The sequence below is a fragment of the Suillus paluster genome (genome assembly GCF_016628075.1).
Source record: "Suillus paluster strain FC165 chromosome Unknown EDB91scaffold_4, whole genome shotgun sequence".
NCBI classification, from domain to species: Eukaryota; Fungi; Basidiomycota; class Agaricomycetes; order Boletales; family Suillaceae; genus Suillus; species Suillus paluster.
Genome location: NW_024537564.1, coordinates 164,255 through 184,309, shown reverse-complemented (window position 1 = coordinate 184,309; position 20,055 = coordinate 164,255). Strand labels below are relative to the sequence as shown.

The following is a 20,055-nucleotide window of genomic DNA, read 5'->3' as shown; positions in this document are numbered from 1 at the left end:
GCCAGTTAAGCAAGATGTCATTTATGATCATCACTGTTGCGTCCTCGGTCTCAGTCTCAAGGCGACAAGAAGATAAAGCTGTAGTGGTGATGGTAGGGAATGTGCAGAAGTGTCCTGGTTTCTTTAAGAACTCGAATGCCACCAATAGTTTTATATCAAAGTGATCTTTCTTGAAAAGCATGGATTCAGCAGTAGCTCAAATTATTTAAATGAACAACTTACAATGTCTCCTTGCAAATCAAGATATTCCAGACAGTTATGAACAGGATCAAGCTCAACAGGGAGCCAGCGAGGTGACATAGACAATGTTGATGGAGTCTAGATGGAGTGAAAAACAACAAAGTGAGCACAGTCAAGAAATTCAGTGAAGATGTAATACCAGTGCGTTATCACCTGGATTTGCAAATGTGCACACTGCAAATCAGTAATAATGTACACTATGAAATAGCAGCTGCGTTAATACAAGATCTATTATCTATGTTGGTCTCTGAAGGTCTAAGAGTACTAGCGGTGGATGATACTTGCTCAAGATCAATCAATTTCGCCATTGCCATATCTCATCTTTCATGATGCAGTTCAATATTGCAATTCTTTTGTGATGCAGTTCAACATTGCGATCTTTTACAATGCAGTTCAATATTGCAATCTCTTGCGATTCAATGCACAGGTGCAGAATGGGCAGTCTCAGATATATAATTGAAGTAACATGTAACATAGAATTAACAGTACGAAAGTTACAAAGTGAGATGCGACACCAAATCTTCAAGCCTTATTGCCTCCTCGTTCACAGCATCATCTTCATGATTGTCCAGATTACCCTTGTCATCTCCATCTTCATTGGGTGCCATGATTGTTTGGTCTGTAGCGGGACGTTCACCTGTGTATCAGTCAAGTGCGTAAATTTGTTGGAGCCGCTTGCAATGGATGTTGTTGATACCATGGCACTTGGCATACAACGTCTTCAGCTCTGCTACAAGTAAAGAATCTGGGTTATTAGCAAGGAGTGAATCAATGGCTTCCAAGATGGTCCTGTCCTCATGCTCAACCCAACTCTGTAGGTGCTTGATCTCGACATTGAGCTGTACAATCTCTTCATGTGATCGCACCAACTTGAAATACTTCACAGCCATCTCATGATTAGTGGATACAGTCCATGGTTTCGTGAGGATATCGTGGCGCAAGTGTTTCAGAAGTGAGAATTCACCAAGAGATGCATATCCAACAATTTTGGAGTAGTCGAGCACAGGACATGGTGGATTTTGTAAGGGTGCAAGTCTGTTGTACTTCTCCAAGGCTGTTCAGATGACAGCCAAACATCGTGTGATGGCCTTTGAGATATACTTTCACATCTTGTAACCTATGCAGACTATGAGTACCTCACTTATCTTAAGATCTAGTAAGTGCCCACCGGTACCAGCAAGATTGGCCTTCGATAACTCAAAAAGACGCTGAACAACCAAACCCTCTAACTCCTCAACCAAACGAATGAATTGACGTTCCTGAGAATATCTGGCTGCTTGCACATATTTTGGGTCATGCGGTAGCCACCACTCCATAATACTGTGACGGCACTCAAAGTCTTCAACAACATTCAATTGCAGCTCATATTTGCATAGCACAGATGCATGTTCGGATTCAAATGCCCTAGAACTGTTGCGAGTAGTGGCATTGAGGCCAGAGGTGCGAGTAAAATTGGCGGGAGTGTACGTCAGAAAGGGGACAGAAGTGAGACGACCGTACATTGCTCTAAAACATGCAATGAGAAATAAATCAATAACAGGATGCAAAACAACAAACTCCGCATAGTCAAGCTTCTCGAGCTGTTCAACGTAAGCCATCGCAATTGCATCTGAAGTAGGTTCCACAGCAACTTTGCTGAGGTAACCATACTCCTCATTTCGCCAGTTTATGAAGTCTGTGTCCATAAGATTATGGAGCCGCTTGAACTCCTCAAGCACAGGCATGTTCGTCTTGATGATTTGGAGAGCTTGAACATAATTATTATACAGAAACACACCTAAATTGGTCAGATATCATTGCTGTTAGGTGCTCAGAAACACATACTAAGGTCAGTGTACCTGTCCATGTCCCACTGATCAAAGTGGAGGTCAAGGAATTGCATCCAATGGAAGTATGATGCATGTCTAATCAGGACTGCAGCACTGTTTGAGCTAGCGAAGATGCATTTGCAAGTTTCAAGGTCTTCAAGGCCTAGGCCATTCAGATACAAAGGGTGATTGTGAAGCTGACAGCGGCGGTCGTGAGAAAAGCCGTGGAAGGCATTTATGACAACCTGTAAATTTAGCTCAGCTGCCTTGGCGCTGATAGAGCTTGTGGCAATGTTTTTGCGAGAGGAGCATGCAATATTGTGTCCAATAGCCTGGTCAGCGCCACAGACTCCAAGCAGTCTATTGACTGCGGCTAGACCATATTTCACACTGTTTATGAATAATTAGAGTGGTACAAGTGAGAATCAAAACACATACAGTTCACCACTGCGTTTCATCTCAGTTACACACTCGATGATCCCATGACAACACGCTACAAGAAAAATCCCTGTCTGATCGAACACAGTAATTTTATTATCGTCCACAGCTGTTAGATACCATGCCGACTCAGGAAGCAGAGGGGTCGGGGCTTGGCTTCAGCTCTTGCGCTGTGCCCTTAGCCAAGTACGTGCCCCGAATTTGGAGCGGGTCCAACGTTGTCTGACGGTAGGACGAGTGGACTGCTTTGGTCTGCTTTGAGGGTCAGGGAGTAAGAGCTACTAGTGGTGGGCCGACTAGGAGCAGAGCGGAGAAGGTGGGGAGTGATGCGGAGAGTGGATAGGAGCAGGGGGAATGTTGGTAGGGGCGGGGAAGGTGGAGGATAATGCGGAGGGGCGAAGGAGGATATTTGATAGGGGCAGAGTAATAAGGGAAAGACTTAGAGCATGGCTCTAAGTCGGAGTGGAGGGTCGGAGGTGACAACAAGTTGAGACTTGTGTCCAGAGGAGGCAAGGTTCTACTGAGAATTCTCACAAGATGTAACTGCGAGAAGACAAGTAATATTAAGACTGAGGAAAAATATCTAAGTACAGGATATGTCATATACTTCTATGTATGAGGCAGTGATCAGGATAACTATGTAGTAAAGCTATGTACCAAGGATATAGTTTGTAAGTACTTTACATAGGCAAAGACATAAGTCGGAGCGGATATCAATATGTACACGTTGGATCAGTGATCGAGCGGTAACAGGAATTACCGGTCATCCGGAAGTAAGGGTCTATGTACCAAAGGGGGAAGTATATATCTAAAAGGGGAAAGAGGTCCAGTTGAATGGAGAGGTTATGGAAGGGGACCGGTCGAGCGGTCGAGCGGAAGTGTAGGGGCAGAATGCGGACTTGTGATTGGACGGAGTGGAGGATGGATGGAGCGGAGGGGGTCGGAAAGCGGAGCGGATATCAATATCGGAGCGGTTGGATCAGGTATATGACAACAGCTTTGGCTGCAGTCCAGTTCTCCATACAGGCGCCCAGTGTCGTTGAGTCTGCCATGGAGGATTCACCAGTTCAATGTCAAACATCATCCTTGAATCAATCTACCTCAGCCTCAGAAATGAAATACCAGCTGCAAAATAGTCGTGGATCAGCGGATCCTGAGCCGTCCAATCGCTTTGCTGAGAAATTGCCGTCCATTGCATGGAGCCATGCTGGTGACAACATTGGCTCATCAGACTGCTATTAAATTTATGTAATTGCATTAAACAAATTGTATCAGATCTAGGCAGGAGGATTGTTACCTTGAATGCGCAGGAAGGACAAGCACCGTTCATCTGCCAGTTATCAGGATCTTTGCCCAGGATCCGGTCAACACGATTCCGAACTTCCCGCAAGATTTGCAGATAGATGTCAAATGCATTTGAAAATTGTTTGTGAAGCTGCTGAAAATATGTTACCTGTGTGGTAAGTGAGTACAACATCATAACATAACACTCTGCAATGCTTACATTATGAAGCACACACAAAACCTTCGTAATCGCTTGGATACTGAATGAGGACTGACACTGTTGTATTTGGTGATAGAGTTCAAGGCATTCTATGTGAATAGCGATGGTTGGCTGTAGTGGGGAGCACCCCAAAAGCCCCACATGAAGGAGGGCTACATTTGCTGGTTCATTAGGACGTTGCTGAATGGTGATGGCACGTGCGAAATCTTTAAATGTGTGATTGAGAGTGAGTAAGGGCCATGCATTAAGAGAATGAAGCCTCACCAATAATTCCAATGGCATCAACGTGGAATATATTAGATGCAACAGTATTGTCATCAACAGTTGGCACCTCATGTTTCCATGCCAAGTAGGCATCCACGAGGGTGGGCATCTGCTCCTTCCAAGCGGCATCAGCATGCTGGTGACGCTGTCTTCGGGTCCGCATGTCAATGTGCCCATGTACACGAGGCTCCCTAGAGATAAACATTAGGTACCTGTATAGTCGAAAAAAAAATAACTTACTGTTCTTGAGAGCACGTCTTGAAAAATTCAGACAGAAGGGGGCTGCCCACAGGCTCGTCCTCAGCTAAGTCATCTGGGCAGCCATTATCATCAAAGGTCTTGTTTCCAAAGTTCATGGTCTCAAGGGAATCATGCCCAGCTTCCAGCTGAGCTTCAGCGAGCAGCTCCTGCATGTGTCAGGAATTGTCTGATGGTAGTGAGTGAAAGACCAGTGTGAAAATAATTATCATACCTTGAGTCTGGCACTGCTCTTGCTCCCTGAGAAGCCGCTGTTTTCGTATTTGAGTGAGCAATGATCTGGTGGTCTGAATATTCATAGAACTACTCAGAAGAGTCATGGTGACCCTCGATGATGTTGACATCCGTTTCCTTGGGGGGACCATGGTGGTGGTGGTGGTGGTGGTGGTGTTGAACTGAAGCAAGAACATGTTGCAGAAAGAGTAAAGCAAGTGGCGGTAAAGGCCAATCAACACGAGGTTGGAGTAATGATGACACAGAGGAAAAGAGAGCCATGTGGGAATGCGGAGGATGTCGGTGATGCCATCAGACATCCATCAAGAGAATGAATATCGAAAGAACAGTGGGATTTGGGCCAGGGACAAGCAGGATAGCGAGCTCATCGTCAAGGACAATGCAGAGGCTGAAAGGGAAGGGCGTGAGAAGCTTCAGAAGGCGTAGTGACAGCATCTTACCTTGTGGTTCCTGGCAGGAGATAAATTATCTGGGACAATGATAAGGAAAAGAGAGCCATATGTGAATGCAAAGGATGTTGGCGCCATCAGAAGTCCATTGGGAGAATGAATATCAAAGGAACAGCAGGATTTGGACCAGAGACAAGCGGGATAGCAAGCTCATTGTCGAGGACAATGTGGAGGCAGAAAGAGAAGGGCGTGGGAGCTATCAGAAGGCATAGCGGCAGCATTGTACCTGGCGGGAGATATCCAGGGCAATGACAAATCAATCAGGTAAGCCAACCTTATCATTTATTTCCCCACTCTCTCAATATTCCTAAAGTCAGTGCTAATTGCTGCGGGTATCGCTGAAGTACTGCAGCATAGGTTTCCCCCCCTCGTTAGTAACAAACATGTCACACTATACACATCACTAATAAGTGTGGGAACAGGTGTTACTCAGGTGCTCAAAATGGACTGCCACTATAAGCTGATCCCAGAATTGGATTTCCACGACTTCATTGGTCGCGTAGTTCTCGACAATCTCTGTCCGACCGAACACGATGCTGTCAAAGGGTAAGAAGTCAGCGTCGTATGTTATGCCTATTGACTCGACTTTAGAAAAAACTGTGGGCTGTATGAACGGTGTGCGATGATATGCTTCGAGGCGGTCAGCACTTGGAGAATGTCACCGATCACCGCTTGCCAATTGAGAAAGGAATGATCAAGGGCAGACTTGGATGTATAGGGGAGAAAGAACTGCAGTTAACCCACGACTAACTTCGGATGAACACCCATTCGATGATCGATGATAGCAGAGTTCGAAAGGACTGATTATCTTCGATGAAAATGATAAATCACACCAGGCTACCAAGTGGGCCTATAACGGCGATCGCTGAAGAGATCAGAGGAAGCGGCGCTAAGAACATTCCAGGAAAAAGAAGCTCATAATGTGGAATACCACGTGTGGGCGTGAATTTGAATGCAAGGGAGCAGCGTATGACCCAATCAGGTGAACCGTGCTTCTTGTGTCTTCGCATACCCCTGCAATACCAATAGTGGTTGGAATAACTTCACTTAGATTCCTGTAACACATTCAAACAGTTATTCATGTCATGATCAGGCTATAAAAGCGTCCTACCATGGGACATGGTTAGTTGAAAGGTTGCTGTTGCACCGACCGAATGATTGTGCCTGCCCACGCCAAAATCTTGGTATCGAGTTTGTTTCTAGATCGAAGGCTTGAATTCATAATCACCCCATATTCGATGGTGGTGGGACATGCGATCAGACTCGTTGATTCATCTGGAAAGCTGCGGCGACACGAGTTGGCCGCATGATCTCAGTCGCTTAGATCGTCAAAATGGGCGTTTATGATAACAGCCTCATGTCTTGGGCGTCTAGTAGGAAGTTAATGCTATGAAGGAGCATAAAAACGCCCTAGTACACGCACCTCTGCAACTTCAAGCTAAACAGCCTCCTACAATCCCCCACCTAGTCCACCTCGACCGGCGGTGTCAACCTCCAGAAAATGGCGCAGCTCATTCCGAGAACCATACCCGTTCGAGTGTTTGAAGATCATGAATCCCGTGTATCCGCAATCGCAGTTTTCCCCGACAAACGACGTATAATCACATCCTCGAACGACAAGATGCTTTGCCTCTGGGACATGACAACAGGTGTGGTGTTGAAGAAGATGGAGAGGCACGGTAGTCCTGTGCAGGCATTGGCTGTATCACGGGATGGGCGGTTGATAGCAAGCGGTGATACCAATGGAGAACTCATTGCATGGGATGGTGAAACCGGCGAACCTCTCATCCAAGCTATCAGTGCCCACACCGGTTGGATACTATCGCTCGACTTTTCTGCAGATGGCAAAGTGCTGGCCAGTGGTTCATCAGATTCCACGATAACGTTTTGGAACACAAACACGTGGAAGCAGGAAGGAAATGCAATTACTATTAGTTCTGGTTCAAGCGTCCGCTGCGTTCGGTATTCGCCGTCATCGTCCCCACCACTTATTGCTGTTGCAACAGAGCACAATAATATCCAAATTTACCACGCTGGCTACTACGCATGGAACAGCCATTCATACCTTAATACCTATTCATACGACAGCTATTATTCACGCAGATATTCATACAACGACCCCATCTATTTCTTCCAAGCTCAAAACAAGGCAGCGGTCAGTGGATACAACCAGTGGTCACTCGCGTGGACGCCCGATGGCAAACGCCTTCTCTCAGCGAGCGGAGTGGGTGATTTTGTCATACGAGAGTGGGATTCGTCGACCTGGAAGCAGATCGGCGAGCCCTTGAAGGGCCATTTCAAGACTATCCGCGCTATCTCCCTGAATTCTGATGGCACTCTCCTTGCCTCCGCATCTGATGACCACCGTGTCCGCCTCTGGCGGCTCTCAGATCGACGAACTATCGCCGTATTCAAGCATTATGGCGAGGTGAACTGCGTCACCTTCTCCACAGATGACATGCATATCCTCAGCGGAGGTGCAGATAAGAAGGTGTCGGAGTGGCCAGCATCCGAGGACGCGTTTCCAGAGAATGGTCCAGAGAATGGTCTCATGAGGGGGCAAGTGACGCATCAGGTAAGTTGGTTTTTCCTTTTCCCGCTCCTTCATCATCTGAGCATCTTTTATATTCCAAGCCTCAAGCCTACTCTGATTTCAAGGCATGTTCCCTCCTTTGATTCTGATAACGCAATGTGAACATGCCCTACGCAGGTCCTCGCTATTAAACCAACAGTCCGCAATGCGTGCATAGCTGGGGACTTTCTTACCGCTGAAAAGGTGCTAAATCTAGAGATCAACGCTGGTGCCAGCGATCACGCCTCCTATTCTAGTCGCGCTTTTGTCATGGCGCGAAAACGTGACTGGGACCATGCGCTTCATGATGCAATTCGAGTAAGATAGACCCACTCATCATGGCCTCCTTACGAAAACTAACTTAAACGGCGACATAGTCCATCAGGATTCAGCCCTCGTTGGCAGGCCATATCTCCAAGGGCATTGCCCTATGCGCAAAGAAGCAGGTCCGGGTCGCGAGGACATCATTTGATCTGGCCTCTATGTTTACGAATGGAGATTTGAAGACCGATCATTTCCTTTTCTTCATCAAGGTAGGCAATATTTTCTTTCATATCGCATGCTTCATTGCGATTTCCAGACCGTCGCGCTGTTCGATGCAAATGAACATGAAGAGGCAATGCAGCGCATAGAAGAGTTAGCTATGTGTCCCAATGCTGATTCTCTTGCTTGCCGTATTGTGGAAGTGAGCATCATACACTCTATCACGCTGCATGGTGTAAAGGCCGTCTGCTGGCACTGATATTTTTATCCTTCGCACATCAGGCGTATTTACGCGTCCAACTGGGAAATGTTGCCTTCGATGGTGCGCGCTACAACGACGCTGTTGACCACTTCGCTGCTGCCGTCAACGCTAGCACTCTCTTTTATAAATTGGAAATTCATTCTATGTACGAGGAATTTGTCGTGGTACGCTGATGTGATGTAACCGGACATCCTCTTCATGCTCAACTCTATTTTTGCAGCTGTTCGGCTGGGACCTCAATTCTTTGTGGCAAACCGCGCACCAGCAACACTGTCGTGCACTCTTTCGTGCGGGCAGAATTGGAGCAGCTATCGAATCACATCAATCCATCATGGAGATGAGTGACGAAGATACGCATGCCAGCCTATGTGCTTGGTTCGCTGGTAAGTATTCAGTAATGTTACCCCGTCTAGAATCCTCAACTGCTCTTCGCTCAGCTCTCAAGTAAGAACGAAGCGCACTAGCTGCTGCGCTCCCGTAGAGCGCTTACTCATACAGCTTGAAACAAAGAGATCCTCGATCCGTTTTTATTCGTACCTTGGCAGGATCTGTATAGCGCAAATAGCCCTTTGTACTCGTCAAGTCGTATCATATGTCGACTTACTTGAACAGGACATCTACAATGCTTACACCCACCGTTCGACCCATGCCATTCGCCGTCGATTCGTCGAGATTCAAGTTCTGACCTTTGATCGATCCACCGCTTCCCCTGCACGCATTTCTTCCATGTGCCCCACTCAAATTGGACTGCCGCTGTAAACTGAACAATTTTCTCCCAGACTTGGAATTGCCGCGACTTCATTGGTCGTCTAACATGCGTATTTCTCGACGATCTCTATCCGATCAAACATGACGCTATAAAAAGTAGGAAGTCGGTGTCATACGCTATGCTGAGTGACTCGACTTCACGCAACGCTGTGGGCTGTGCGAGCGGTATGCGATGGCATTCTCTTATAGCGGCCAGCGCTTGGAGAGTATGTCACCGATCATCGTTTACCAACTGAGAAAACAAAGGATGAAAGGGCAGACATGCATGCAAAGGGGGCCAAACCTCGAATCCATAGAATTACAGTTAACCCATAACTGACTTGGATGAACACCCATCTAGTGGATGATCGATGATAGCAGGTTTTGGAAGGACTGATTATCTTCAATCTAAATGGCAAATCACACCAGGCTACATATGCCAACGGTGATCGCAGAAGAAATCAGAGGAAGCCCCGATAAGAACATTCCAGGGAATAGAAGAAGATGTAGAATACCACGTGTATGGGTGTTAATTGAAATGCAAAGGAGTAGCGCATGGCTGAATCAAGGAACCGTATTTGTTGTGTCCACGCATACCCATGCGGTGAGAGTGGTCGGAATACCTTCACTTGTCTTCCTATAACGCGTTCAGGGGTCATTTGTGCCATGCCATAGGACTCTTACCTTCAAGTTGGAGCATGATTAGGATCGGAAGGTTGCTGTTGTGCCGGACGAATTTGAGCTGGTATAACGGCCATCAAACATTGTGCCTGCCCACACCTTGACGGTCGAAGGCTTGGGTCCATTCACCCCATATTCGATTGTGTTTCACCTACAGTCAGACATGCGATCAGGCTCGCGACTGATTTGGAAAGCTGCGGCGAGGATGCATGACCTCAGTTGCTCAGATGGTAAAGCAAGGTAATTACGATAACAGCCTCATATCTCGGGCGTCTACTAGTTAATGTTATGAAGTACTTAGCACAAAAACGCCTTCTTACACGCAACTCTGCAACTGCGAGCTAAACAGCCACCTACTACCCCCAAAGTTGTGACACCTCGACCGTGCTCAAAACCGTCAACCTCCAGAAAATGACGCAGCTCATTCCAAGCACCACACCCGTTCGAATGTTTGAACAACACGAAGCACGTGTATCCGCAGTCGCAATTTTCTCTGACAAACAACGTATGGTCACATGCTCGTACGACGCGATGCTGCTTCTGTGGGACTTGACGACAGGTGTAGTGTTGAAGAGGATGGAGGGGCATGGAAGTCGGGTGCAGGCATTAGCGGTATCGCGGGATGGGCGGCTGATAGCAAGCGGTGATATCAACGGAAAACTCTTCGCATGGGATGGAGAAACCGGCAAACCGCTCACCCAAGCTATCAGTGCCCACACCAGTTGGATATTATCGTTGGACTTTTCTCGAGATGGCAAAGTACTGGCCAGTGGATCATCAGACTCTACAACGAGGCAGTGGGACACGTCAACGTGGCAGCTGCATGGGCATCCAATCGATTGTGGTGCAAACGCGATCATCCGCTGCGTTCGGTATTCGCCCGCGTCACGGAGCGGAGAAATTAGACTTCTTGCAATTGCAACAGAGCACAATGTCCAAGTCTACGAAGCTGGTTACGGCAGATGGAACTCTCGCGGCCCTTATCGCTTCCAGGCTCGGAGCATGGCAACGATCGGTCAAGGATCCCACTACTACTCACTCGCGTGGACATCCGATGGTACACGCCTTTTCTCAGCGGGCGGAAGGGCATATATACAAGAGTGGGATTCATCAACATGGCAGCAGGTCGGCGAACCCTTGGAGGGTCATTGCAAGACTATCCGTGCCATTTCCCTGAATTCTAACGGTACTCTCCTTGCCTCCGCATCTCGTGACAACTATGTCCGCCTATGGCGACTCTCAGATCAACGAACTATCGCCGTATTCAAGCACTCTGCCGAGGTGAACTGCGTCACCTTCTCCACAGATGGCATGCACATCCTCAGCGGAGGTATGGATAAGAAGATATCGGAATGGCCAGCATCCGAGGCCGCGTTGCCAGAGCATGGTCCAGAGAATGGTCTCATGAGGGAGTAGGTGACGCACCAGGTAAGCTCCTTCTTCCTTTTCCTACCCCTTCATCATATGAGCGTCTTTTTTATGTCAAGTCTCAGGTCTATTCTGATTTCAAGGCATGTTCCCTCCTTTGACTCTGATAACGCATTATGAACATGCTTCATGCAGGTCCTCGCTATTAACTCAACACTTCGCAATGCATACATAGCTAGGGACTGGCATATTGCTGAAAAGGTACTAAATCTAGAAATTGACGATGGTGATGGCGATCACACTTCCTATGCCAATCGCGCATTTGTCATGGCGCGAAAATGCGACTGGAATCGCGCGCTTCATGATGCAATTCAGGTGAGATATATTGATCCATAATGGCCCCCATGTAAAGTTAACCTCAATTGTGACATAGTCCCTCGACATTCAGCCCTCGTTTGCAGGTTATATCTTCAAGGGAATTGCCCTCTGCGGAAAGAAGCAGGTCCGGGTCGCAAGGACATCGTTTGACCTCGCGTCCATGTTCACGAACGGGAATTTGAAGACCGATCATTTTCTTTTTTTCATCAAGGCACGTAGTATTTTTCTTACATCCTTCATCCTTCATTACAATATTCAGACCATCACGCTGTTCAATGCAAGTGAACATGAAGAAGCGATGGACCGTGTCAAAGAACTAGCTGTGTGCCACGATGCCGATCCTCTTGCTTGTCGTATTGTGGAAGTGAGCATCATGCCCTCAATCATGTGCTGGCACTGATCCTTCTGCTCTTCGCACTGATCAGGCATATCTACGCGTCCAATTGGGAAACATCGCGTTTAATGGCGCGCGCTACAATGAAGCTATTGACCACTTCGCTCCGGCCGTCAATGCTAGCGATTGCTTTCATCAATTGGAAATTCATTCGATGTACGAGGAATTTGTCGTGGTACGTCGATATAATGTAACCAAATATACTTTTCGTACTCAGCTGTGTGTTTTGCAGCTGTTCGGCTGGGACCTCAAGTCTTTGTGGCAAAACGCAAACAAGCAACACTGCCATGCGCTCTTTCTGGCAGGTAGAATTGGAGCAGCTGTCGAATCGTACCATTCCATCGTAGAGAAGAGTGATGACGCTATGAAGGCCAGAATATGTGCTTGGTTCGCTGGTAAGTATTCAGTAATGTCACCCCGTCTATAATCCTCAACCACACTTCACTCAGCTCTGCAGTAAGAACGAACCGCGCTAGATGCTGCGCTCGCGGCCAGCGCTTACCCATAGTATGAAGCACAGAGGACCTCCAGCCGTTTTCATTTGTACATTTACAGTATCTGTATTACACAAAGAGCTCTTTGTACTCGTAGCATACACTGGCTCACTTGAACATAATATTTGCCACAACGCTTACACACACCGTTCGACGCGTACCCTTCACCGTCGGTTCATTCGAATTCTGGCATTCAAGTTTGATCGAGCTATAGTCTACTGACCATGCACAATTTTCTTCAAGTGCACACCACTCAAATTGGACTGCCGCTGCCAGTGTAAACTGACCAATTTCTCCCTAAACTTGAAATTGTCGCGACTCCATTGGTTGTCTAATACACGTAGTTCTCGACGATCTCTGTCCGATCGAACACGACCCGAGGCCCATGTATTCTTCGAGAGAGGCAGTGGGATAGCCCCATCGAGCAATACACAGATTCGTGTCGTTGTAATGTATTATTTGCTGCAACTGTAGCGCACCTGTGATGCATTTTTGCTACAATTGTAGCACTCTCCCCTCCCCTGCAGTACTGCATCCTGATGCATGATGTATCCCCTCCTCTGCAGTACCAGTATATCCGGTGTGATGCATCCTTGTGCACCATCGCATTTTGTTGACTGTGGGAACTTTGTCACTACACCCAAAACATAGTCATTTTTAATCATCTCCTGAATCTCAACATTCGGATGATGCATCGAATGCATGCATCCGATGGGTGCATCATCATGCATCATGCATTGCCCTATATTGCTGTTGATGCATCAGTTTTGGCAGGCCTACAATTGTAGGAAAAATGCATCACTACTAACGCTGCAAGAATAGCATAATTACTTATTATACTCCAGAAAACCGATGTGCTTGTGGTTGCGGCACTATTACTTGTTTTTTCCATACATTGCCCAAAGTTTGTTGTCTCGAATATAAGATAACACCTCATGTATTATCAGAGCTTTGAGAATTCAAAGGATTATTAATAATTAGACGAATTATTGAAAATTTAGATAACTTGGAAAAATTTAGGGCGACAAGGTTTTCCTGATGCAGCTGACAAGTGTCCAAGCTTGTATTTAATTCAATACGCAATTTCATCAACGTCCGACGGTCTTCTTCAACAGCGTCAGAGCCTTGCTTCCTGCACTCTGCTCGTCCCTCAGCTTGGTCCTAAGCCTTCCCAGCGCCTTGCCCAACTGGTTTTGGCCTTTCCGGTCTGCTCCGACGCCCCAGAATGAGTCCTTATCGGAATCCTGTCACAATGTATAAGTAAAAATTTGGCATAGCCCTCACATTCCGCTAACCTCGACAAGCTCTGCATCTCCAGTGGAGAGCAGCTCTTCCTTCAAATGTCGGTTCTGCGTGAATTTGTGCCAGAGAACGAGATCCATCTGATTGTTTTTGCTATTAATTGGACGGAATCGCAGATGAAACTGATTCTTGCCATCTCGATCCTGACTTGCAGCCAATCAGATCGCACTTCAGGATTGAACCTGTGGGTTTCGTCAAAGACCACACGCGGGCGTGTAGAACAGGTTCTTATGTGCTCTGCTAGTTCGGGGCGGTGTTCCATGAACTATTGCAGTGGTGAGTCAGATAACGACATTGTTCGTGATGTTCCTCACCTTCAGTGACTGGAAGAGGTGTTCACTCGTAGGGTACGTCTTTCCTTTGTACTCGATTGGATCGGAAGAGAAATTGGTGAACCCATAGTACGGATCATGGGCATGATAGAAGAGGATTTTCTCCGGCTTCCCATTTGGTGATGTCGTACGGGAGGGTAGAGTTGGGCGGGTAGTAGGTGGAGATGACTGAGGAGATGGTGATGCACGGTGCGTCGAGGATGTCTGAGGAGAATGCGATCCATGCGGTGCTCGTGGAGGCTGCGCAGGGCTTGTATCGGTGCCGAAGACCTGCAGGCTTGTATGAGAAATACTAACTTTCCCGCCATCCGACGAGTATCCACGATCTTCCTCGAGCTCCTTTTTGATTCGGTCGATCTTGCGAGGACTCAGAGGTTCGGTTGAACTGACTCGAAACGTTTGGACAAGGTCCATATGGTGTGTCAGGAGTCTTTGGTTACTCTTGTCCTTGCTGGACACCGGCGCCTTCTGAGACTTGCGAGACGATTGCAGCGCCGCACCTTGGTTCACTTGACTTAAAGTGGGCTTCATACTCGTCGCTATGATACGTCAGTCTCTGTACGATGCAGCTTATGTATGGGGCGCGACATTCTTATTCCCATGCAACATGTGTTGCCGACACGTTGCTCCCCCGAGGAAAACTGGATCTGTGACGTTAATAATGATCCGTTCCGGAGGTAGCGCCGTAGTAGGCCTGCTTCGCGCCCACGTAGGGTGTGCATCACACGTGGGTCATATCCGCAGCCAGCTATCTTGTTAGTGAGTGGTCCCGAGGTCTTCACGTTTCCTACTACAATGGCTACAACTATGCGACGAGATGCAAATATGTGCGAGGTATGTCTCGCTACCGTTCTCCTTGCTATCTATCTCTAAGACGTTGTCGGCGATAGACATGTGGTATCAAGACGAGATTCGTTGACCCCAGTGGAATGCAACACTCGTACTGTGGTCGCACGTGTGCTCGTACTGGAGTAGGAAAGGCAACATCCGAATGCCTACTCAAAGGCTGCAGTAACCCAGGGACTGCGGCTTTCAATGGCTTTTGTTCGGAGGATCATGCCAAGTAAGTTGCAGCGAATAAGCGCTTCTTGAGACGGAAACTCACAGTCGACTAGGAAAGGGGGTGGGGTTTCTCCCCCGCTAGCTTCTCCCGGCCCCAATACGCAACTACAAACTCACAACCACAACGGTGCTGGGCGTACAAAGCCTCAAGCTCCCTCAGATATCGTTCACTTGTCTGAAATCAGTTCTGCGACAGTGTGGCGAGAATGTACGTGGCATTATTATCACGATTGTGCTATTGATGAACCTCTTTCCAAGTTGTGAGAGAGTGGAACAGCAAGTGGCTGTCCCAGGAAGGGTCGGCATTGGTGGAAAAGCTGTATGAAATATCTTATCCAGCTAGAATATCTGATGCCCAAGATAAATATCTGTCAGTGGCTTGTCTTTCACCGAGCTGAGTGCTATTAGACTTAGTGGTCCATAGACAGGATATAAAAGCTGCTGGGCAACCCCGCGTTCTACGCACCTTCCACGCATCTCAGTGCATCTGCGATATGGGAACCAAGGGTCCCATGCTTTGCAAGTGGAACTCGTGCGGCATCTGCAATGTCGTAGGTTCGGCTTTCAAAGGTGTCGCCTTCGGTGTTCCATACAATATAGGGAGGTGAGCATTCATCTTCATTTCATGCTTGATGTTTTCATCATTGTCGTTATTCATCCTCAAGACAAGGAAAGGGGCTGTACTCCTCGAGAAACCCAGCTTCCGCCGATCGACTTGCTACATCATGCTTGTCTTCACCTTACCGCGTCATGATCGCCTGCGATGTCGTTTTACCACAACCCCTCGACAAGAGCACTTCGGTAAATGTCTTGGACTTGAATCAAAGCTCTCATTCACGTTGTACATGCAGGTTGTCGCTGGCGACAGGGTAGTTGTTCGAGTATCAGAAGCGATTGTTCCCAGGTTCATTGTGATGTACACGAAGCAGACTTGAACCTTGCCTTCATTAGTTTTGGACGGTCTTGATTATTTATTTATGTATTGCATTCTTGATTGGCCGCAAATCAAGCTTTCGCCGGAGCTATTTCGATCCCCTCGTGCTTCCGGATGATCCGGCAGCACGCAGTGCCTTCCCTTGATCGAAAGAGCACAAGGAGGCAAACAGATGACCCCAGAATCACTGATGGGCGCACCCTTTTTGCCGATATAGTTGTCTTTGGTCTAGTTGCAGTGCTCCATTCCAGGAAGATAGCCTCATGCACTAACATGCGGATGGCACGTTGTAGTATGATACAATCCACCCCAACGCCTGGGCTGTTTCCGCAGCCTCATGCCGATGGCCACCTCTATAAACCACGACGCGATTTTGAACTGGGCAGCAACTCAGATAACATCAATGGCTACTGGACTTTGCGAGGTCAGCGATTGCTTACCCTGTCTCTACCGGTACACCCTTGAATTTTCCCGATGTAGAACTGTCATAAGACGCCAAAATTCGGTACTCATAAGTACTGTGGCAAAACGTGCGCCGCTCAAGCGGCCACTACGCAGCAACCTGCGCGTCGCGCGAAATCAGGACCACTTCCCAATGCAAAAGTTCCTCCACCAGCCTCAAAGCAAGTACGACTCTGCGATGTGAGTGCAGGATCATGATGATCTGACAATCATGAACCATGTTTTGTTCCAGTATTGTGGGCAAAAACCGAAGTTCAATAACTTTGATTATTGCGGTAAATCGTGCGCGTCGAAAGCCGCTACCACTCCTCCTGTGCAGCCTGCTGTACAAGGACGATCTGCGCCGAAGCAAGGTGTTCGCCTTCCTGCCACTGCTCAGCCTGTGCCGCCACCTGCTCAGATTCAGCACATCAAAACATCTAAATCAGCAATGCGCCACGCAGCTACAACTGTAGCCAAAGGTTGCTGATTATTACTCCTCTGACTGAGTCGATACTTACCTATTTTTTTGCAGATGATTCAAGTGAGGATTGTGACGATGATGAGTACCCTGACGCGGATGAGGAAGACGAAGACGACACGGGTACCGGCACAGACCTGGACGCCTATCCATCGGATGACGACGAAGAACCTGCTCCAGCTCCTCCGACACGATCAGTCAAGACTGCGCACGCTCCGCTGAAACAAAGCACCCCAGCCCGTCGTGCAGCTGGCACCTGCCTTGTCCCCACCTGTGGAAAACCATCTTTCGTTGATAGAGGTGGGGTTAAAACAGAATACTGCTCCACACGCCACCGAGAGTAAGTAGTTACAGGAAGTCGATTTCCGTGAGATACTAAATTTCTTTCAGAGAAGCGGTGACCCTCGGACTGGTTCCTGGATGCATTATGTGTCAACGCTACCCACAGAGTGGAATGGATTACTTCTGCTCTACCGCTTGCAGAAATCAATCTATGACGAAAATCTAGAGGGCCGTTTCATGTACTCACTCATATTGCGACAGCTCTGTACACTAGGCGTAAAGTTATGTTAGGACCGTGATGAAGCTATTTGTTGGTAATCGCGGAATCTCTGTAAGCGAACAGGGTTAGAAGAACGGGCACTGACAGTAAGGTTGCTGAAGGCTGAAGCTGGAAGGAATTTTCTCAATATCACGTGGAAGCGATTGATTTGTGATATCACCCTCCGTCCTTCGAAACTGGCTACTCAAGTAAGTGCGTGCCCCCTTATTTATAGCCATCGAGGGCTGGTCGATGATATCTAAACGCTATCCCGAGCATAAGAACATGGCAGCCTATTGTGGTGTCTAATATCGACTCAGATGACCGGATGACCAGGTCTGGTTATCATGGTGAAGCTGGAGCGAGGAAAAAAGGTGCCAGAAAGATGTTTAAAGATGCATTCAACATGTGCAAAGCCATTCCATGTTGCTAGCTGACCTAGATCATTCACTAATACGTAGCATCGAGTCGCATATCAATGTACTCCCCTGCTGTCACAGGCTCGTACTTCTTAGGTCTGTCTTCACTCCAACAACCAGGAAGGCAGTCAATCAAAAGATCTCTGTCAGCAGACATAAACTAATCCAGCATCAATATCAAACATATATCGATCGTCTGCAGGAAGCTTACATATGGGATCGAGAAGCGCTCCTTGACCATTCCCGTCCCATCGTTCGGGGGTGCACGAACGCGGTGCAGTGTTGATTTGAGCGTGTCTGATTAAAAAAATGAGATATGATCTTGTGGCGAAGAAGAAGAAAGAAGTCGCTCAAAAAATTGCACCATTTGACCACCGCATCAAAAAATCTCCTATGTTAAAGATGACCGTTCCCGCAATGGGGGTTACAGCAACGAAGTTTCCTGATCCACGAGGGCTTTCAACTTCGAGTCCCCCAACATCGTCTTGGAACAGAATCGTGCCCATGCCATAATCCTATCATCGATGTTAGTGTTGCGGAACCGCGCATCGCTGCCGCTCAAATAATCACTTACTGTGTGTGCACCGATTCTCCCTTTCTCACCGCGTGCGAATACCTCTGCAGGCGCAGCTGGATAATGCAATAGTCACAACTGATTATCTGCATCTTGATGATATTTTCCCAAGAATTCGCCTCCACCAGGGAGCTCAAGCCCTAGAGACAATGCAGGCAACAGCTTCTCCATCTCAAAGTGACGGCATGTGTCAAAGAAACTACATGCTGTCTCTCTGAAACCCGGAAGGACTTGCTCTGGAAGCCACACATTGGATATGCGCGGGAAATAATCGCGCGCGATGTCAAAGGATTCTTTGAAATCGGGAGTATGTTTCCGTATTTTGGCGAGTTGCGCTGGGTCGAATACCTACGCAAGTTAGGATAATCAGTAGCTTGGATAACGGCGAGACATGCCATTTGTGAAACTTGCTCTCTGCCAACCTGAACGCGACTCGTCAACAAGATATACTTATTACGATCTGGTCTTCGCAACCTGGAACAACATACCCCGCTATATCCCCTGTGTTTCCATCCCTCCTTGGGATGCGGAGCCAGCAGCTTCGTTTCGATTGGAAGCGAAAATAACGCCCTGCTCTTGTTGTCCAATCATTCGTTGAAGTGAACTTCACACATGCACAAATATACACACCCATTCAAACATGCTCTCTACCTCCGTTTGAGGGATATCGGTGTTGCAGAAGTATGCGAATCCAACTTCTCGACACGCTTTCACCAGTTGCCTCCCTATCTCTGTCGCTTCCTGCACGTTAAAAAAGAGCTTCAATATCAGAATCGTGTATGGATACCGCACGTACTGGGGAAGTTCCATCCCCGAAGCATGCAAAGTCGATGATTGGGATTGCAGTAGGGTCGAGGATAGTAGCTGTCATGGTTCAACGTTGTGGCACCCGAAGATTGGAGGTAAGTAAGGTCACCCGCTTAGCACTATCAATTTAAATATTGCCCAAGACAACTCCGCCCTAGCTTTCACGGTGCCGCATAATAGCCGGGGTGGGCAAGCCATGGCCTGGGGCAACCTCGAAGAACTTGATCCGTCCAAACACCGTTCGTTTGTACTAGAATGCGTCACTTATGCCACACGATGTCCCATTTTTGTTTCACAAACTCACGTATGTCCACGTTATTATTGTACATAACAGGTTACATCGTGTATAGGGGGAAATTCGGACCTAGATCAAAGTAAGATACCCGCGAGAATTACAGTTATCTTCATATCGATAGGCCAGAATCTACAAAATTCACTTAGCCGCTTTTGTTTGTTGTTGGAGTGACACCAAACAAAGGCGCTCATGCTAGCTAGTACTTTTGTAACTCGTCATCATAACTTGGGACCCGAGTACTATGGCGCTGGATCTGTTCAACTATTCTTCACATGCAAAACTCACACACGCAC

At 47.5% G+C, this 20,055-nt stretch overlaps 6 protein-coding genes across 6 annotated transcripts; 2 read left to right on the top strand and 4 right to left on the bottom strand.

The window, feature by feature from the left end:
• Nucleotides 1-734: 734 nt before the first annotated feature.
• EDB91DRAFT_1243104 (uncharacterized protein) lies at nucleotides 735-2,506 on the bottom strand (the record flags this gene model as incomplete). Its single annotated transcript, XM_041322242.1, has 6 exons — nucleotides 735-877; nucleotides 938-1,294; nucleotides 1,382-1,746; nucleotides 1,798-2,017; nucleotides 2,065-2,438; nucleotides 2,487-2,506. 6 exons carry the CDS (start codon nucleotides 2,504-2,506, stop codon nucleotides 735-737), a joined length of 1,479 nt encoding a protein of 492 aa, XP_041182413.1.
• Nucleotides 2,507-3,577: 1,071 nt separating this feature from the next.
• On the bottom strand, nucleotides 3,578-4,417 carry EDB91DRAFT_1044478 (uncharacterized protein; the record flags this gene model as incomplete). Its single annotated transcript, XM_041313128.1, has 4 exons — nucleotides 3,578-3,721; nucleotides 3,784-3,939; nucleotides 3,991-4,196; nucleotides 4,255-4,417. 4 exons carry the CDS (start codon nucleotides 4,415-4,417, stop codon nucleotides 3,578-3,580), a joined length of 669 nt encoding a protein of 222 aa, XP_041182412.1.
• A 9,245-nt stretch (nucleotides 4,418-13,662) lies between these two features.
• On the bottom strand, nucleotides 13,663-14,622 carry EDB91DRAFT_1044610 (uncharacterized protein; the record flags this gene model as incomplete). Its single annotated transcript, XM_041313139.1, has 4 exons — nucleotides 13,663-13,818; nucleotides 13,870-13,956; nucleotides 13,983-14,141; nucleotides 14,191-14,622. The coding sequence occupies 4 exons, from the start codon at nucleotides 14,620-14,622 to the stop codon at nucleotides 13,663-13,665; spliced, it is 834 nt and encodes a 277-aa protein (XP_041182411.1).
• Nucleotides 14,623-14,845: 223 nt separating this feature from the next.
• On the top strand, nucleotides 14,846-16,373 carry EDB91DRAFT_511232 (uncharacterized protein). The gene is made up of 7 exons (XM_041327530.1): nucleotides 14,846-15,042; nucleotides 15,099-15,271; nucleotides 15,324-15,478; nucleotides 15,529-15,640; nucleotides 15,695-15,874; nucleotides 15,936-16,071; nucleotides 16,122-16,373. Exons 1-7 carry the CDS (start codon nucleotides 15,004-15,006, stop codon nucleotides 16,203-16,205), a joined length of 879 nt encoding a protein of 292 aa, XP_041182410.1. The 5' UTR covers nucleotides 14,846-15,003; the 3' UTR covers nucleotides 16,206-16,373.
• A 234-nt stretch (nucleotides 16,374-16,607) lies between these two features.
• EDB91DRAFT_1234436 (uncharacterized protein) lies at nucleotides 16,608-17,634 on the top strand (the record flags this gene model as incomplete). Its single annotated transcript, XM_041321207.1, has 5 exons — nucleotides 16,608-16,628; nucleotides 16,685-16,846; nucleotides 16,899-17,127; nucleotides 17,181-17,466; nucleotides 17,517-17,634. The coding sequence occupies 5 exons, from the start codon at nucleotides 16,608-16,610 to the stop codon at nucleotides 17,632-17,634; spliced, it is 816 nt and encodes a 271-aa protein (XP_041182409.1).
• Nucleotides 17,635-18,042: 408 nt separating this feature from the next.
• Nucleotides 18,043-20,024, bottom strand: EDB91DRAFT_1343432 (flavonol synthase/flavanone 3-hydroxylase). The gene is made up of 8 exons (XM_041325779.1): nucleotides 19,457-20,024; nucleotides 19,291-19,401; nucleotides 19,056-19,235; nucleotides 18,786-19,008; nucleotides 18,661-18,716; nucleotides 18,451-18,601; nucleotides 18,298-18,383; nucleotides 18,043-18,246 (listed from the first exon to the last, which is right to left on the bottom strand). Exons 1-8 carry the CDS (start codon nucleotides 19,529-19,531, stop codon nucleotides 18,118-18,120), a joined length of 1,011 nt encoding a protein of 336 aa, XP_041182408.1. The 5' UTR covers nucleotides 19,532-20,024; the 3' UTR covers nucleotides 18,043-18,117.
• Between the last annotated feature and the right edge of the window lie 31 nt (nucleotides 20,025-20,055).